General features: G+C 41.6%; 1 protein-coding gene across 1 annotated transcript; it reads right to left on the reverse strand.

Moving 5' to 3' along the window:
- Positions 1-10,101: 10,101 nt before the first annotated feature.
- Positions 10,102-14,115, reverse strand: LOC130191499 (kelch-like protein 10). The gene is made up of 6 exons (XM_056411116.1): positions 13,967-14,115; positions 12,798-13,193; positions 12,509-12,599; positions 11,785-12,402; positions 11,079-11,228; positions 10,102-10,972 (listed from the first exon to the last, which is right to left on the reverse strand). The coding sequence occupies exons 1-6, from the start codon at positions 14,113-14,115 to the stop codon at positions 10,619-10,621; spliced, it is 1,758 nt and encodes a 585-aa protein (XP_056267091.1). The 3' UTR covers positions 10,102-10,618.
- Positions 14,116-17,976: the final 3,861 nt, after the last annotated feature.

The following is a 17,976-nucleotide window of genomic DNA, read 5'->3' on the forward strand; positions in this document are numbered from 1 at the left end:
GAGCACGCAGCTAAATGCAGGGTCCGGGAGTTCTGTCGTGCATTTCCCAATTGGTCGTGATCCAAAAGCATCTCCAACACACCGATGTTTCCAGGAACAGATGGTGCGAAATGGACACAAAGACATGTGCGCGTTTTCATGGCAACAAAGCACATCAAATGGGGAGGATTTCAAGAAGCCAGTGCCAAGAGACTGAGACCTGTTTTTAGTTATTTATTTCACTCCAACGTAGCTCTCCAGTTGGTTCTGAGCCAGGGGAGGAAATATTTTCCAAAGACCACAAAGCCTAATCTAAAAAAAATATTTAGGAAGGAATAAATAATTTTGAACCCCCTCAAGAAACCAACAAACCTGGCCTCAACTAGTCCTCTATTAATCACTGTTGACTGCTCTGTCAAAGAAAATAGACATGAAATGCAGATTTTAATTGCAGGAGCTATGTTGACACGTGTTTTTGTAACACATATTCCTGCCATTAAATTTGCCGCTTTTATTTTCCATGCTGATTCTTCACTCTCCCTTTCTGTTGTCGGTGACAGCTCTTTGACTCTTTGATTTCCCTCCACTTGTTTATATCTTTGCACATTCGTCAGCACCTCACACCGTACGTCACTATAGTTGCTCAGGGCCATACGGCGTTCGCCATCATACAGGAAGAAAAGATGATGCAATAGCCAAGTTTCCCTGCAAAGTGACAAACTCTTAGCTAGCCCCGTGGTCTTATCAGTCCTTAAGACTTGGACATCCCCAAAAAAAGGCTTCTTATCACGAGGGAGGAAAGAGACAGATAAAGAATCCCTCTTTTAGTCATTAGCTCCACTATGTCAGATGGAGGAGAGATAATGCCCCAATTTAGGATCCACAAAAGAAAAATATATATTTTTGATGCTGCCCATTAAATATAAAAGGCCCAATACATCAATATGTTATGCATTTCAATTCCCTGTTTAATTTTTGACTTAAATGATCTCCAGGCGTCAGAAAGACGGAGCAGAAAATCTTATTTTGTCATCCTCCAAAACCATAGAGGCTATAGGGGGAGAACCGCTAAATGTGTAGCTTTGTTTTATATCAGTACATCCCAAAGTCAGAGCCTAAACCATAAAATGTCAAAGCGAAGGGAGAGGGGATTGAGCTGTATTGGCTTTGGACAGCACTTTAGGTCTGCAGCTGCTGAACTGGCATTAAGTGGTATTAGAGTCGTTGTCAGCGAAAGGAAAACATAGTCCTCTTCCTGGAAATTGGGTTCAATGTTGTATCTTTCAAAGGACAAATACAGAATCTGAAAAATCGAGAACACCACTTTATGGACTGCTGGCTATTTCAAGCCATCTTTCAGAGACTTCTTTGGAACTGTTTTACGAGATCGGAACAATTCAAGACGAGGCCGCTTTGAAGTAGAGCAAACATCATGGATTAAACAGATCTGTGAATTTGAGTGATGACAAAATTCTAAGAGGAAAAAACAAAACCAACAAAAGACTAACAACAACATACACTTCTGATCGGTAACACCTCGTGTTGGATTACCACAAGAATAGGCTGCAGTAACAACAACATGGTGTATGACCAGAGACTGACGAATGACGGAGATGTGTTATGTAGAGAGCCAGGCAGTCGCACACCAAGGCTCTCCATTGGTTGGACAAGTGCACAAATCAAATCTAGCACTGGGTCCTTACCTTTGTATCCGAGGCTGTTGTCTTGCTCAGGTGCTGGTTCGGGTGCAGGTGTTTGTGAGATGACCTCACGGTACCCTCTGTGCTTCTCTGTATCTGTTAGATGGGGACAACAGTAGAACACAGGTTTTAATGGAGTACAACCATGAACAGGAAACTAAGTTAATAAATCTCACTGATAGATAAATACTGTGGAAATTGGCATTTTAGTCTACAACAAGTCTTTTTGTATGGTAACGTATACTACTATTAGATATTGTTGTTATATTTATTACTATCCTTTTACTAAGAAATACAGGATTTATTATTTAGTATTTGTCATTTGTTCATTATCAAGAGAGTGCTGAAATAGATTATTCAAAAAACTACAAGCACATGCTTTTATTTCATGGAATACAGTATTCCTATTGATGCTGAAAATTGGTGCAAAATGGCAGCAGTCACAATAGCACAAAAAGTTATGTAAGTTCCTTTGCTGCTAGATTGATATGTTTTTCTTTGGAAGCACATTGAGCGCCGACATTATGATGTTTGATCAAATGTAATCAGTGGTGAAATATGCACAAACACATTCTCATCTCAGTCGCAAGAAGAGTAGGATCTCTTCTGTCTAAGCACCAAATGTAATGCAACACAGGCAATGGGGATTTAGCGAAGCAACCAATAAACCTGTTGAAGAGTTTACAGCAGTCAAAGTGTCACCATCTGAAAAATATTATGTATGCAAAATGTTCAAATGCTTACATGCAACAACAATAACATTTCCACTGATGTAGCCATGCTTTAATGTCTAGAATTATATCACAATAGTGGGTCAAAACAATAAATATTAGTTTGGTACTGCCTTATTAACCCCATTTGTCTCATCATACAGTACACTTATGTCACAGTGAAATAACTTGTATCTAGAATAAATGAAGGTAGAGAAGGGAAGAAAAACAAATTGAGGTCAACTAAAGGAAGAGAAAAAGGTTGGGGATGCACTGTGTTATGAACATTTCACAAATACATTATTAATGCACATTCTCAGTTCTGTGGCTTTTTTCATCCAAAAGAGGGCAGTATAACTGAACCTACCCGCAGCTGATATTCTGCTATTAAAATTGTTTTGGTGAATATATTTTGTATTCTTCTCTTATCCCCACAAACCCAAAGCTTTAGCCTTGCAAGGCAAGTCGATAGATGATGTCTTTTGTTCAGGTATTCAGAATGGTTGTCATAATACCAGCGGGGGAGAGATATTCTATTAAAAATATTCTTCTCCCCTTGTACTGAAAATCCCTAAACACCCTGACAGCCTTTTCAATTGTCAGCAGTGTGCAAACTACCACACTAGGCTTTTTGATTGGATGAGAACAATGCATTAAAACAACAAGACATCAAGAAGGACAAGAAAAGTGAAAGGATACGTTCTCTTGATGTGTATGTCTGATTTATGGTCAGTGAAGAGATTCCCACCTGATGAAAAGTCCCCGCCGTGGCCCCGCTGCAGCTGGCTGACACAGACGAGGCTGATGAGAAGGAGTGGGATGGGTGATTGTGCAGCCTGCATGGTCCCCAAGGGCCCGGCCCGCCTTTACGAAGACCCCGATAAACCTGGAACCCAGAGACAAACGTATTGGGACAGAACAAACATGTGAGCAGAACTTGAAACTGGAGGAAGACAATGATCCAACGTTAGTCAGCAACGTTCTTTGCTTCTTTTTTTTGGCGTTATGTCATTTGACTTGAAAGTAAAAAATAAATAAAATGTAACTCATCGTTGTCTCATTCTACAATGACTACAGCAAAAAGGAAGGCAAATAATCGACAATTTTAAAGTTTCATTTGCCAAATAAAGTCCCATTGTTTGTTTTTTTAACAATTACTCTTGCAAAGTGGAATAATACAAACTCATTGTTTACCATCTACCCAAAACCATGTTCCCGTGTAAAATTCCACTGTAAAAGAAGAAGAGGAAGCCAGATGGACTTTTCTCTGAAACCCACACAGCATGCAGCCATACTCGGAGCCTGCTGCAGTCGGATCCATCCACACATGCCCATGCCACATGGGAATGCGGCTCAGGATGGCTCCACTGCTGCTTTCCTTGTCATATTCTGACACACCAGTGAGATTCTGCATGCTCTGTGTGTGATTCGTGCAAAACATTGTATGTGACCACTTTGTGTTCAAGTGCTCCGTCAAGATTCCTTGGGCTCATGCATAATCCAAGTCAAGCACCATGACAAACATGCTCACTTCTACCTGCTGCACCTCCCGACCTTTAACCCCCGAAACAAATACACACGACAAGGAGACAAACACTCTTGTGCTCAAGTGATGGGATGCGGTGATGGCGCCAAGTGGGAGAGAAAGTAAGTCACTTGTACTGATCAGCCATCTGTGGCACAAACAGCCGTGCAACTCATCCTCGCTGTCTGATGGACAGCCAGATTCCTGGGATGTCTTGGCACAGTCTGGCCACCGACTCTATGGCCCACTTTGAATAGAATACTATTAAATATGCCAAAAGCTTGTTTTTGAGATTTATCTACCAACTAGATTATGTGTTGTTAGGGACTACATTTTCTGTTTAGGTAAAAGGAGTAACTTTACTTTGGGATTTGTTTTTTTATATCAATCTTTCATGGACTAATATCAATATCAATAATATATATATATATATTTATATATATATCATTGATCAAACCTTCCAAAGTTTTAAAATGTAATTAATAAATATAAATATTAACTAACTAATTAATAAATAAAAAATGATATATATATATCATTTATTATTGCTATAATTTCCTTGTAATTCACTGTTAAGAATTTTGTAAATGTGATTGTCAGAAATTGAATGATACAAGGTGTGTGAAGTATTAGTATTCTTAACTTTTTTAAATCTCTGCTCTATTTTCTGGATCGTGTTTATAATAATTCGTGGAATCTTGTAAGTCAACGCGAGCTTGGCACATTCGTATGCATGACACGACAATAAAAACTTGATTAGTCAAATTACCTCTACTGACATTTGAAAATATGAGGCCAATATAGCAAAGATGCTGAGGTTTCAAAAGCTATGCAAGCCAGAAACAATAATACGACAACTTAATATAATATTCAATATGAATAACGTTCAACATATTGGCATTTGCTGCACATCATCTACAAACACATATAGGATATATCACAAACATAATGAGCGAGGAAGATTGCATTTCCTAGAGTGCTGAATATTATATGTGGTTGGCAATAACCACATTGCATTGTTTAGTCGTATTTAACATGAGGAAAACAGAAAGGAGAATGGCAGAAAGTGGTCGTAGAAGGGGAAAAAAACACAACAAATCCAAGGTTTAATTCAAAAACAGAGGGAAACAGGAAAAACAGTTAAATGTATGTGAAAATATGCCGATAACTGCAGTGGAATTTTTTGAACGTTTACTTCTGAAATTTGACTCGAAAAGACAAAAACAATAATGAAAAAACTAAATTCAAGTCAGGGGTGGCCTATATAAAGCATATGTAGTCAACACATGATATAGTACTCTTCTATGCATTGTTGTATATCGTATAAGGTCAGCCAATAGAGCACTTTGTGTCTGCATCATTAGTATTAGTATAGTATAAAAATAACATCCACTGTGAGTAAATCCCACTGTGTCATATCCAGTAGATGCTGTCCTCTCCACACGCATGCACTGACACACAAAAAGTCGCCCGTACTCAAAGGAATGGCAATTAAATATCTGTTGGAGTCATCTGCTCTGAGCTAATGTGGAGAGTCTGCAGATCGAAGGAGACGGGACTACTGATTTCCCCTTCCTTCTTCTGTCTACTGGGGAATAATCACAGCTTACCATCTAACATATTGTCAATAAGACCGAACGGCAGCTCCGCCTTTACCACAGCAGACAGATCACATACTGGAGAGAGCAGCGGAGCGTAAACGGAATCCACCTCCAGCATCCCCCTCCCCATCTTTCCTCCCCCCTAAGTACAATCCCCTGTTCTCAAAGAGACAGACGTGTGAATTGCAATACGTTATACCAGGTACGCCGTGTCAAAAGGTGCAGGGGAGCCACTTAAATACAACAGACATATTTACTTTGGATGCAAATTGCAAGGAAAAGGAGACATGTGTCACTGCACCTTTAGCCTTTGCATGAATTATATACCAATGCACCTTTCGTAAATTAAATAGTGCATTGTCTTTTTAATATAGGGCAAAAAATATATTGAAATGCGGATACATCTATGCCCATTGCAAACTGAGATATGATGGTTAATCAGCAGACTGTGGAGTAAAACACCACCGGGGGTCTGAGTGAAAGCCGGGGGCACAACCGGGAAGTATGATTCACTGACTTTTTTTCCCCCTGCACAATAACTGGAGTCTAAATCAAGACCCCAGAAGGAGATGTGTGGAAGAAGAGGTTTGTTCTTTTAAAATTTGATGGACACACAACACACAAACCACGTGCATATATTACAGTCGATTAAGTAAACCCATACATCACACACTTTCCCATTGTACAAGGCTCACTGTCTCCTCGTGTAGTACTGAAGAGTTCTTATCAACCTCTGGCAGTTATCGCTGACATGTGGCTGTGTCTTTTGAGGAAATGGATCGGGAGATGGAAACAGGGCTTCCATCACTGCCACTATAATGCATTTTGGGAGCTATCAGAGCAAGACAAAGGATATTAAAAGTATGAGAAGCAATGTCCGGGGCCCTGTCAGGGCTCATGGTAACAAGTCATAGTCGGCTGAGTCGGCATTATGTGGAGGAGAAAAACTGGTCTGAGGAGTAACAGATGATGCTGTGTGTACTAGCCACAAGGGACAGTGACCTTTGGCCCCAGAGGATGAATGACCCTGATATGTCAGCATCAATACCTCAGTCAACTAAACATTCCATTAGCTGCATTCACAATTAATGAATACAATACACTGTGTGCTTTGGTGTGGTATAAACATCTGATTAAGAATGTAGGTGTTAGAAGAAATGGACAAAATGTTGACGACCACCCGAATGGCCGCACGGCAAGTTGCCTGGTGCAGTGACCATTGTTTCCCCCCTCCTTGATAAACACCTCTGGCCCACTTGAAGGCATTTCCAGATAAAGGGATAAACTGAATCCACTCAAAATGACAACATTATTGTGCAGTCAATCTCTCATTCACTGGACAATACTATAAAAGAGTCCTCATACTTCCCCACAGGAAGAAAATATACATAGTCAGTAAAGGGCAACGCTCTTTGAGTTGATAGTACAGAAAAAAACAAGATTAAATGATCCTTTAAGATCAAATTTGCTTGATTGTAATTCCAGCAATCACTTTTACAAAATGAATCCCTTTCGTGTTTTCAAAACCACTGAAAGATTTCCAGCACCGGGATCGTATACGGAGAGAACTGTTAAGTATTGTAACTATTTTTTTAAATACCCGTATGCTACATTTATTGTATATGTGATTCAGTATATGCAAGCCGCCACATTCCTTACCACGACGTGATTAATCAACATGGTTGACTGACATTTTATTAAAAGCCATACGTAACCTTTAATACAAAGTACAGTGAAAAACTATTTGATAATTTTATGATATAGACTTCTCTTCAGTCAAAGTATAAATTAAAGGATGAATATTTAAGAATTAGAAGTTAATCCCAGCAATTATTGTTTGTTTGACAGCATGCAATCATTGGAATGCAAATGACATCCACGACAAGTAACTTTCAGCACCACAGCACGTGGACAGCATCTGAAACTGTATGAATCAATGAGCAGAGAACAGATTAAATTCCCTCTGAAGCCACCTACGCCAAAAGCATGCACACTCACGATAGTGAAATTATCAAAGATACTAACCAAGCCTCTCTAATATGAATGAGTATAACTTTACAACTTACCCCCCGTGGTTATTCCTCCGGCATTATTGTTCCATTTTCTCTGGTGAAGCCAAATCTCTGTCAGTGTGTTTTCGAGGCATCCAAGTACCCAACAATGAAAGCAGAGACAGAAAGGAAAAAGGAAGATACAATGCGGACCTGTGAAAAAAGGGAGAGAAAATCAAAAGAGGGAGCCTATGCTGAAGGAAAAGCCTAAATAATCCATCTGTGATCCAGGAGACGCTATCAGATGGGATGCATACAAATCACAAAGCTACCTCTGCAGCAACCTAGGTCCGATATCCTCAGGGTCCTAAGGCTGCACTCAGACAATTTACTTTTACAGATTAAGCCTGGTACCTCGCACACACAAGGACATTATAAAATGGTGAATTTCCACGATAAAATTTGCATTTTTATTTCATTTTCTCAGACGATTGAAAAACAAGAAGACATTTTTGTTCCTCTTCATTTTCCAATTTCCACTCCTTTTGAAGTCAGTGAGGACATCATGGACTACATAATATATGAGGCAAGTTGAAGATTATTCAGAATTATGTGTGGTGTTGAATCAGTATCTTCAGTAAATTCTGTATGTATTTGAATAGGGTCTGTCGATGATGTAGTATAAAACTATGAATTGCTAAATTAACTGTTACATAACTCATTGTTTGCCACACATTGTAATGGAGTCTACATGGACTGTAAATGTGTGATGGTTTTCCAAATAAAGCATCACAGCTCAAGCTCCCTGCAGCAGTAGAGATTCACAGTGTGTGTTGCTGTAATACGGGGACACATCTCTGCATCGTGGTTCACAATCTGCAGAAAAGCATCCCGCTGGGTCCATGTTCACCTGCAGCAAAACCAGCCTGCAGCCTCTGTCTTTTCCACCGAGTGAAATTGAAATTGTTTTCGCCCCTCATATTTTTGCTATCTGCTCAATTCCATTTGGGTATAAAAAACAGGGGGAGCTGGAATCTTAGCATGCTTAAGCCACGAGGCAAGAAAACACCAAATTCATCATGAAGATAGCAAAGACAAGCTTTACGCCAAAAAGAATTTAAGATTTTCCAGTCTACCTGACTTGCATGTCTGTGCAACTCTGACATTTTCTCTCCCACTATATGCCCTCTGGGTGTTTTTTTTAATGACAAGATCGCCTGTGTTCACTTACAAGTAACAGTTGTTTACAATAATTGATTTTTTTAATTTTATTGTATTGGAAACAATGTCCACAGTGACTGATGAATGCATCTTCTTCTGCGTAATGATGTATGTAACAAAAGGAGAATTGATCCGCAACATTGCTCAGCAGCTATTTATTCAATTCAATCTACCGTAGAGCAGTGTGATAGCTGCACAAATCACTGCTTTGGGTATAATGTTGTGTTCCATTAAAACTATGTTTAATTGTTGTTGAAAAACACTTTTAAAATCCTGTCAACTAATTCCTCTTCTAGATTTACGGAAAGATCAATCTATGTGCAAGGATGTTCATCTCCAGAGTCCATATTTGTTCCTAGCTGACAATAATGCAAGACCTGCACATTACAAAATAGACTCAGACACTAACGAGTGAGGTTAACATCATTTAGAAATCCACAAAGGTAAACATTTCGCTCTTTGGCTTTTGGATCTTCTTAAATACAATCATATTCTGTAGGAAAACAAGATGATGGGGGAATATAGAGTCCGATGCTGCCTCAGGGCACGTGAACCAAAACAATTTTCTTTTCAACTGAACTCTTATCTGCAGCACCCTTATCCAGATCCTTCATCTAACTCAGCAGTGCGGTTTTGAATTAACCTCAAGTCAATATCATGGTCATCTATCACGCTGGCAGGAGCAGACTTGGGAGTGTGACATTGGAAAGGTGGTCTCCTCTTGTGAAAATGTTGCTCAGCTGGTCAGAAATAACCAAGCCCCTTGTGGTTTGAACCCGTGGTGAGATACCCAAAGACAGCCAATCTTGTATTCAGAAATTGTCGGATATCAACATTTTTATTTTGATCAAGCAATTTAGAAGCAACATTAGCTTTTTTTATTTGACTACATTCATCTATGCTCTTTGGTGCCTTTATATATATATATATTTGTATGTATATATAGTTATATTACACATGTAATTGCAAACAATTCGGTCTAAAAGAAAAAGACAGCACTATAGTTCAACGTTAAAGTTTAATTAAAATATTAAGTTATGAATCTTAACCCTCAGTCAAACTGATGTAACGTTATCTGTGAATAAATAATAAACTCTTTGTGCTCGTTAGATCCTCCAGACCAAATTATATCTTATGTTTAACCGCTCCGGAGACGTCAGAGCCAGCGGAGCATTTAAAAAAGTCCTGCCGAGATCAGGCTGCTGTCGGCGGCCACACAGCGCGCTGACCGCCCGGCGCTGTGGAGTAGAGCCTCAAATCTACGGCGCAGATATTTATTGGGCTGAATCATAACAAACCGACCACAGATTTGATTTTTAAACTACTAACTTCTCGCCTGAAAACATCCTAAAATTACATTCCGTGACTCAACAGTAGTATTTATAAAAAGTCATCAAGTCTCCTCTGATGCATCCTCCGGAAAGTGGGAGGATCAAGTCACATCCGGGCATTTTGACCGTGCTTTGCGAGAAGCGAACTTTGAATTGGAACATGGACTCGGGCTGAGACTGATGACGTTTCACAAGTCCACAAGTAGAGAAAAGTACGCACAAGTACGCATATTGAGAAACGACGACCTTCTGTCTCTACTTATTAGAGCAGCCTGATAATAAAGAGTTGCAGTTTTCTAAATCCTGACTGAAACTCCTCAAATGAACTAATATGATGTAGAAAGTCACACAACTGGTGTGAGACCACTTCCTCAAGGACCTTAGAGAGGAAGGGGGGTTAGAGGTCTGAAATGAGCCAACACCTCTGGATGTGTGTATTCTTTGTATTTGCCGGCAGCTAGCAGCCGGGTTATCTGGAGTGACAGCAGATTAACGCACAAAGACATTTTATTTATCTTTTGTAGTTTTAGGTCCTAAAACCGTGTGGATGATGGCACGGTTCAGGAGTGTTCGTCCGAGTCTGCATCCTCGTGTAACAGCGGCAGGGCGTCCCGGGGAACAGCGTAGTCGGCCATGTTGGGGAGCCCGGACACCACGCAGCAGCTCAGGGCACTGCGGGAAATGTCCATGTCACAAGCCTCCGTCCACTCAGCGGTCGTCTCGTCGTAGCTCTCCACGTTGTAGCAGGTGGTGTTGCCGTTGAAGCCCCCGACAACAAAGAGACGATCGTCCAGCACTTCGATGCCAAAGTTGCTGCGGGGCGTCACCATGGGCGTCACTTCCTGCCAGCTGTTGTTCACGGGGTCGTACGCCTCTGCAGTGTTCAGACGGTTGTTGCCATCAAAGCCGCCAACCTTTGGGACAGCAAGTGAAATATATGGTGAACGAAAAGAAACTCACACTCAACTCCTTCTGATTCATCTGTTGACTGAACGTCACACGAGTTTCATGTGAACTTACTGCATACACGAGACCTGCATATGCAGCGGTGCCAGTTCCGCTGCGCGGGCTGCTCATGAGGGCGATCATCGTCCACTGGTCGGCCCCCGGGACGTAGCATTCAGCCGTCTGCAGGCACTCAGTCCCATTGAAGCCCCCACAAATGTAAAGCTGGGGAGAACAGGAGGGGTTCAGTAAAGAATCACTTCTTCTGGCTTCAACTCCTTATAAATTATTCCGAGATCTTTCTACTCTAGCAGGATGATTCCCATCGTCCAACTATTGGTGTTGGTCTCTCATATCTAATACGTTGCATCATCTTACTAAAGTTTCTTTAAATCATGATTACAAACCTGAGACAAGCTATAAACAAACTGTCTAAAAAAGAAAGGGGATTCTTGTTTATGTCAGTGCCATCCAGATAATAAGTGTTTACATGTTTTCTTTCTACTTGACCATCCACATACAAATTAACCACAGTGTGCAATAGTGACACACATCCACTAACTCACACATGCACCTCTTTTCACTTCCATGCACACAACATCACACATTCTCTAGAGAGCCCATAGGTCTCTGAAGACCTTCAGTCTGACACACTTCCCTCTGGCCAATTACTCAATGCTCCTCAAGACAACTGCATCAGGTCCCATGGAAACAAGGTAACCAACAGGTACACATTTACTCTGTTGCCCTTAAATAACTCCCAGACACTTTTCCACACCACCTTGTTGTGCAGCGTCGTGCTGCTGGCGTCGCTCCGGTGCTCTTGCATCGGCGCGATGAGACTCCACTGGTTGGCCTCGGGCCTGTAGCGCTCGGCGGTGCAGAGCCGCGTGCGCCCGTCGAAGCCTCCCGTGGCGTAGATGCATCCGTCCAGCGCGGTGACGCTCACGTAGCAGCGGCGGTAGAACATGGGGGCGGCCTCGTGCCAGACGCGCGTCCTCAGGTCGAACCTGCGCACGCTGTTGAAATGCTCCCCCCAGTCGAAGCCGCCGATGCAGTAGAGGCTCCCGTTGAGGACGGCGGTGCCGTGGTAGGCGCGGGGACGCTCGCAATTGTTTGTCATGTTCATCCAGTGGTCGGCGCGGAAGTCGTACGCCTCGATGCCATTGGTTGGATTGCTGCCGCTCCAGCCTCCGATGGCCAACAGGACGGCGTTCGGGAGGCGAGGGCGGGAGAGAGGGTTGCTGAGCTGAGCATCAGAAGGCCTGCTGGTCCTGATGTGACCGATGGCTTCAAGGACACCCTGGGCCATTGACAGGCACTCAGTGCTGGTGCTCACCAGCTCATTGGACAGAACCTTGAGCCGCATGTAGTTCAAACTCGTCAAGGCCAGTCGCACCTACGCAGAGAGAAACGGGACAGGAGTGTTGAATTGAATCTGGTAAACACCATCAGCCACATGCTGAAGGTGCAAGTCCAAACGAAGTGACCGAAGGTTATCATACCTTTGAAAAGAGCACCGCTACGTGTGCTTTCCGTGTTTCGGGCGCGTGGTCGATCCAGCGAAGGACGGCCTCGAAGGCAACGCTCTCGTTTCTCACGTTGAGGTCGCAGGGCTCTCAAGTTTTGAAGACAGGCAAGCGTGAGATTTCCATCAGCACCCGATACAGCTGAGCATCGAGCCGAAAGAGTTGTTGACGGGCGGACGGGGTTTTGCTCCATCCCAATGCGAACAATATTAAATAGCCGAGAGGTTTTTCAGCGAATTCGATGTGCACGCTCAATGCGTGAGACTTGAGAGCCCTGAGGTCGTCTCTTTCGAGGATGTCGATGAGTTGCTGCAGGGACAGCTGCAGGAACTCTTCGTGGTGAGCCACCTCCTCGAAGTGCTCCACCATGTAGCGGTAGGCCCTGCGCTGCAGTTCGGGGCAGAAGACGATGTCGGTGAACTCAAAGATGCCGATGCAGTTCTCCGCTTGAAGCTGCTCCCCGAGGAAGTCGCAGCAAGTCTGCACGACGTCCATCACGTTGAGCTGGTCAGCCGCCAGCAGCAGCTCCTGCACGTTTTCTTCAGTCACTGAAACGGAGCCGGTGTACGCAAACTCAATGATGAGGCGCATGGCGTCGGGAGACACTCCCAGTATGACGAAGACCTTCTTGCCTGGTGAGCACCAGCGACTGAAGAGAGCACTGAGGGTGAAACATAGAAGCAAAGAGTTGGAAACAGACTTCAGATCTTTGAATTTTTTATTTTATTTTATTTTAAATTTATTTAACCAGGAAATGCCTCATTGAGATTAAAAATCTCCTTTACAAGAGTGTCCTGGCCAAGACAGCAGCAGCAGCACGTCACACAAAGTTCCATACAATACAACATGAAACAGTGACAGACAATATTTAAAAAAACGAAAAACAAAATCACAGCATGAATAAAACCAAAACTAAGACTCAAGTCAACACAACCCAGTTTACACAGGAGCACATACCTCCGTCATATAAAACATACAGCTAGATGAATTTCCCTCCAATAAAATCGACACACGACCCCGTTTAGTATTAAAGGGGAATTATACAACACGTTCACCACCGGACATCAGCGTGTAACTCGCAGTAAGAATGTCTCAAATATTTCATGTTACATTTTGTATTTAATTTTGTTTTGTGATCTCTATTTATCTCCGTGTTGTGCAGCTTCTCCGTTGTCCGTTGAGTCGAGCATCTCAAGTTGCATTCAAGTAATCTGGTCACTTTTCTGAACACACAAAATCCTCAATGCTACTGTGTTGATCTGCAAATCTAGGTGCTATGGAACTGAGGGAGCACTGTAGCATTCAAATAATAATAATACAACAATAATCATAAATAACTGCACTCTGCAATCAATGTACCGGTAGCATACAACACTTCATGGAAGTTAATAATTATTGTTGATTAGCCGTTCACAAGCTTCAGATACAACTCACATGAATGTTTCGCTGCAGTCACACAGGATGACCCTGTGGACGTCAAACGCCACGTTCTCCACGTTGATGACCGCGTCGCAAAACTGTCCCTCCAGACGGAGGTCGTTGAACACGGAGCGCCTGGGCGAAGATTCGGCCTGGTCGCTCATCTCGAGTTCCTGGAGTACGAGAGTTTCTTGAAGGTCGACTGGTCTCTTGGGTCCCGAGAGGTGTTTTGAGTCCATGGAGATAATGTGAAGGAGCAAGAATTCTAGAATGGATTCATATCTCAACGACCAACTGACGTCGTTCAATTCAACCGGTAGACTGGAGAACACTTTACTCATTTAAATATTGAAGCCACAGGGGGCGCACGGGAGAACATGTTGGGACGCGCGTTGAATACAATTGCAAAACATTACACACAACACAGGATCCTGTCGACCACGTCAACGCGGCCACGGTCCAAAGCGGTAGGCCTCCCATCCACACCTGTTCTCATCAGAGAAATTACCTGAAGGCCTTTTTAATGTCACCGTGTCATCCTGTGTTCAAATGTAGGAACTTCATGTCCCAGTTCACCCGGTGTTTCCCTCAAAGATAGCAGAAAACAACAGAACTACCTTTAGGCTCCAACACACCGGCCCCCGAATGTTAATGTCAGGAGGGCAAAAACAATTCAATACATACAGGTAGACCCCTAGTGGTGCTCAAGCTCCTCCCCTTTTTCCCTGGATGAGGACAGCGCCCTTTCTGCTGGAGACACATTGTTTCTTCATTAATAAGTATTTAAGAATAAAAGTTACTCTCTCTGTCATCAATTCCCGCCAAATGTGTTTTGATATCTGACGGGGAATTTATTTGAGTTCTTGTGAGAATATCGCCCGACATGCTCCGCGGCGCTCACAAGCCCAAAACCCAAGGATAGGAAGTTGCGTATGTGTCCGCTTCTTATAGAAGACGTTTGCTCACTGCTCTGCCCAGCGTGATAGACTTAGTTTGCACATGTGCAGATCGCACCAGTCCTTCCAGAAAGGTCTTGAGGACTCTTCCTAGTAACCAGGAACTTTGTGACGCTGGAGCACTTACAACAAGTCCAATGTCTCCATGAACGAGACTTTCTTTCCATCCTCCACCTTTACCGCTCCTTTAGCAAAGGCAAGTATTCTTTTAGCCAGAGCTTCCAGAAGAGGTTGGAGATGTCCTGAACTTGTTTCCATCTTCTTTTGATATTGAGACCTCTCAAACAGTCCAGTGTTTTACTGTTAACCCTGGTGGCAGTAGCGGCGGTAGTTTCTCCCACACAGCGGAGTGCTCACCAATTTCACTCAAGACCAGCACTTTTTCAGGTGTGGAAATTGGATAAATGAAGCAACAGTTCAGCTCTTACTATCCTGTGGTTTTTATTAATACCATGGTAATAATGTAAAGGTTAAATACAACAATAATAATCCACACGAAAAAGTCCTGTGGTCCACATATGCATACAATTTAAAGTCAAAATAATGTTTCAGATTGTATTATAAAGTGGTGATTTACTCTACACCCAGTTCTGAGCAAACAATGCATATTGGTTCATCAAGTACTGTCATATACTGCTCTTTCTTAGAATATATCACTTTAATTCATATTGATCATTTTCAGCAGGAGACTGTCTTATCTGTCTCAAATACAAAGAAAAATTAAGTCATATTACTGCATTTCAATATCAATATCAAGAGTATATCAATATTTTTAATATTTGCAATTATGGATCCATATTTTGGGTGATAAAAAAGATTTATAATAAATTGTTATTTAATTAATCAAGGCTCAGTGTTTGTATTTGTTTTTTAATACCCTAGTATACTTTTTTCATGATATTCTAATATTTAGAGATAGGATATTTGAGTTTTCTTAAGCTGTAAGCCATAATCAGCAATATTAAAAGATATCAAATATTTGCAATATTTCAGTTGATTTGTAATGAATCCAGAATGCATGACATTTTTGTTTTTTTAATTGCATTACAGAAAATAAAGAACTTCATCACAATATTCTAATTTTCTGAGACAGTCCTGTATATATATATATATATATATATACATATATGTGTTTATGTGTATGCATATATATTATATATACATATACAGTATATATGTATGCAAATATATACATATATATGGATGCATTTATTATTATATACATATATATATGCAGGCACGTGCACAGATAGAGCCCTAGTGGTGCTCAAGCACCAGCCCTTTTGCCCTGGATGAAAAAAGTGCCCTTTTTGCTGGAGACACTTTTTTTTCATTCATCAGTATTTAAGAATAAAAGTTACTCTCTCTGTCATAAACTCCCCCCAAATGTGATTTGATATCCGACGGGGCATTTATTTGAGTTCTTGTGAGAATTTCGCCCCAGACGCGCCTTTTAAACGCCACGCGGCGCTGTTTTCTTTTGCGTTTTTCAGGGGCGGTTAAAAGTTAAAATATTCTGAACTTTAAGCGCGAGGCGCGGAAGCGCGCCGCTCATCAATGTCACACTCGGCCAGGTTTTTGACAAGGCGTTTTTGGTGCGGCTGCGTTTTTTAGCGTCGCGTCTGGTGTGATCGAGCCCTCAGGGCTCGCGCAGGTTTCCTCGCGCCACCAAACTGGAGCACCTCCTTCTCCTCTGACCCGCAGCACCAGACACACAGGTCATGACGCTGTTTGTCCCCTGACGTTGTTTTGTGATAAATCAACCACAACATTAGCGCTGCTGAAAACATGACGTCACAACTGGTCGACGTTTCCTACAAAATTAAACAAAAAAAAACTCAGAAATCCATGATTTCAAAGCCTTGCAGCTGTTTACTGATGTCATGTTTAAGTGTGAGAGAGAGAGAATCTTTTTTGTGTTGTATAAATGCTGTTTAGACATATTTGAAAGTATGTTTATAAATGTCACGAGAATTCACAGCCAGAAAATAGGAGCTAAACTATGCTAGCTCTCGGTGTCATGCTATCCTTGTGCATCATTGTTTTATGTGTTTTCTCTTTGTTTTGTCTGTTCCAGTCTTACAACGATCAATCTTATAGAAAACGAACAACACAGCTCAGCTAAAATAGTTTTAATTTACAGTAAAGTAACAACACAAGTGATCCAAACTATAGTTTCTCCTCTTCATCACTTTCAATAACACATTTTCGCTGCTTCTGAATTTCTTCTTGGCTGTTGATGACGATCAATATCGCTCATTTTGAAAATGAGGTCAGAGGGCAATACGGATCTGTATCAGACCGGCGAGGAGGGCAATACGTGGCTGGCATGACGACCCATTGTCCAATCAGAACGCTTGTACTGTTGCTATATAATAATTCATCTTTATTCATAAAGAAAATGTAAGTTCGCGGTCTAATCCTGCCCAGAGGAAACGCAGGTCGAGGACAGCATCATTGGTGTTATGCTTCAACTTTGTCCGAATTTTTTTTGGCAATGGGTGCCCTTTTTTTTAGGTTTGAGCACCTGCCCCCCAAAATGTCTGTGCACGTGCCTGGCCTTTAACATGAACCATCTCAACAAAAAATAGGAGAATCACAACATAAGATAATTACCATTTCAATTATCCCAAAAAAACTGTAATTGCATTTTTACAAAAGTTCTATTCAGGTGTTTTGAACCACTTTCGTTGAGATTATAGCTCCTACATTAATTTACTAAATCAATCCTTCTGCAGAAATTGCTTATTACTAACATTATACATAAAAGATACAAGTCTCAGGTATTATGGAGAATGTTTAGTTGTTCCCAGCTCATTGATATATGTTGAAATGTTTTAAAGTTGAGAAATAGAATGTTTAAAGATGGTCACACAGCCGTGAGATCTGCCACATAGAGCATTTTTCGGGTGTTTCTTTTCTCTTTTCATAAAAATATATATATTTGCATTGAAACCTGTTGATTCTTGGTCTGAGCCTTTCTCTCTCTGCTTTTTTCATTATTGACCTTGGTCGTAAGATTTGTGTCTTTGGATGAATGCTGAACCTATCACATAAACTAGAAGTCCA

The sequence above is a fragment of the Pseudoliparis swirei genome, chromosome 3, assembly GCF_029220125.1.
Source record: "Pseudoliparis swirei isolate HS2019 ecotype Mariana Trench chromosome 3, NWPU_hadal_v1, whole genome shotgun sequence".
Lineage (NCBI taxonomy): Eukaryota > Metazoa > Chordata > Actinopteri > Perciformes > Liparidae > Pseudoliparis > Pseudoliparis swirei.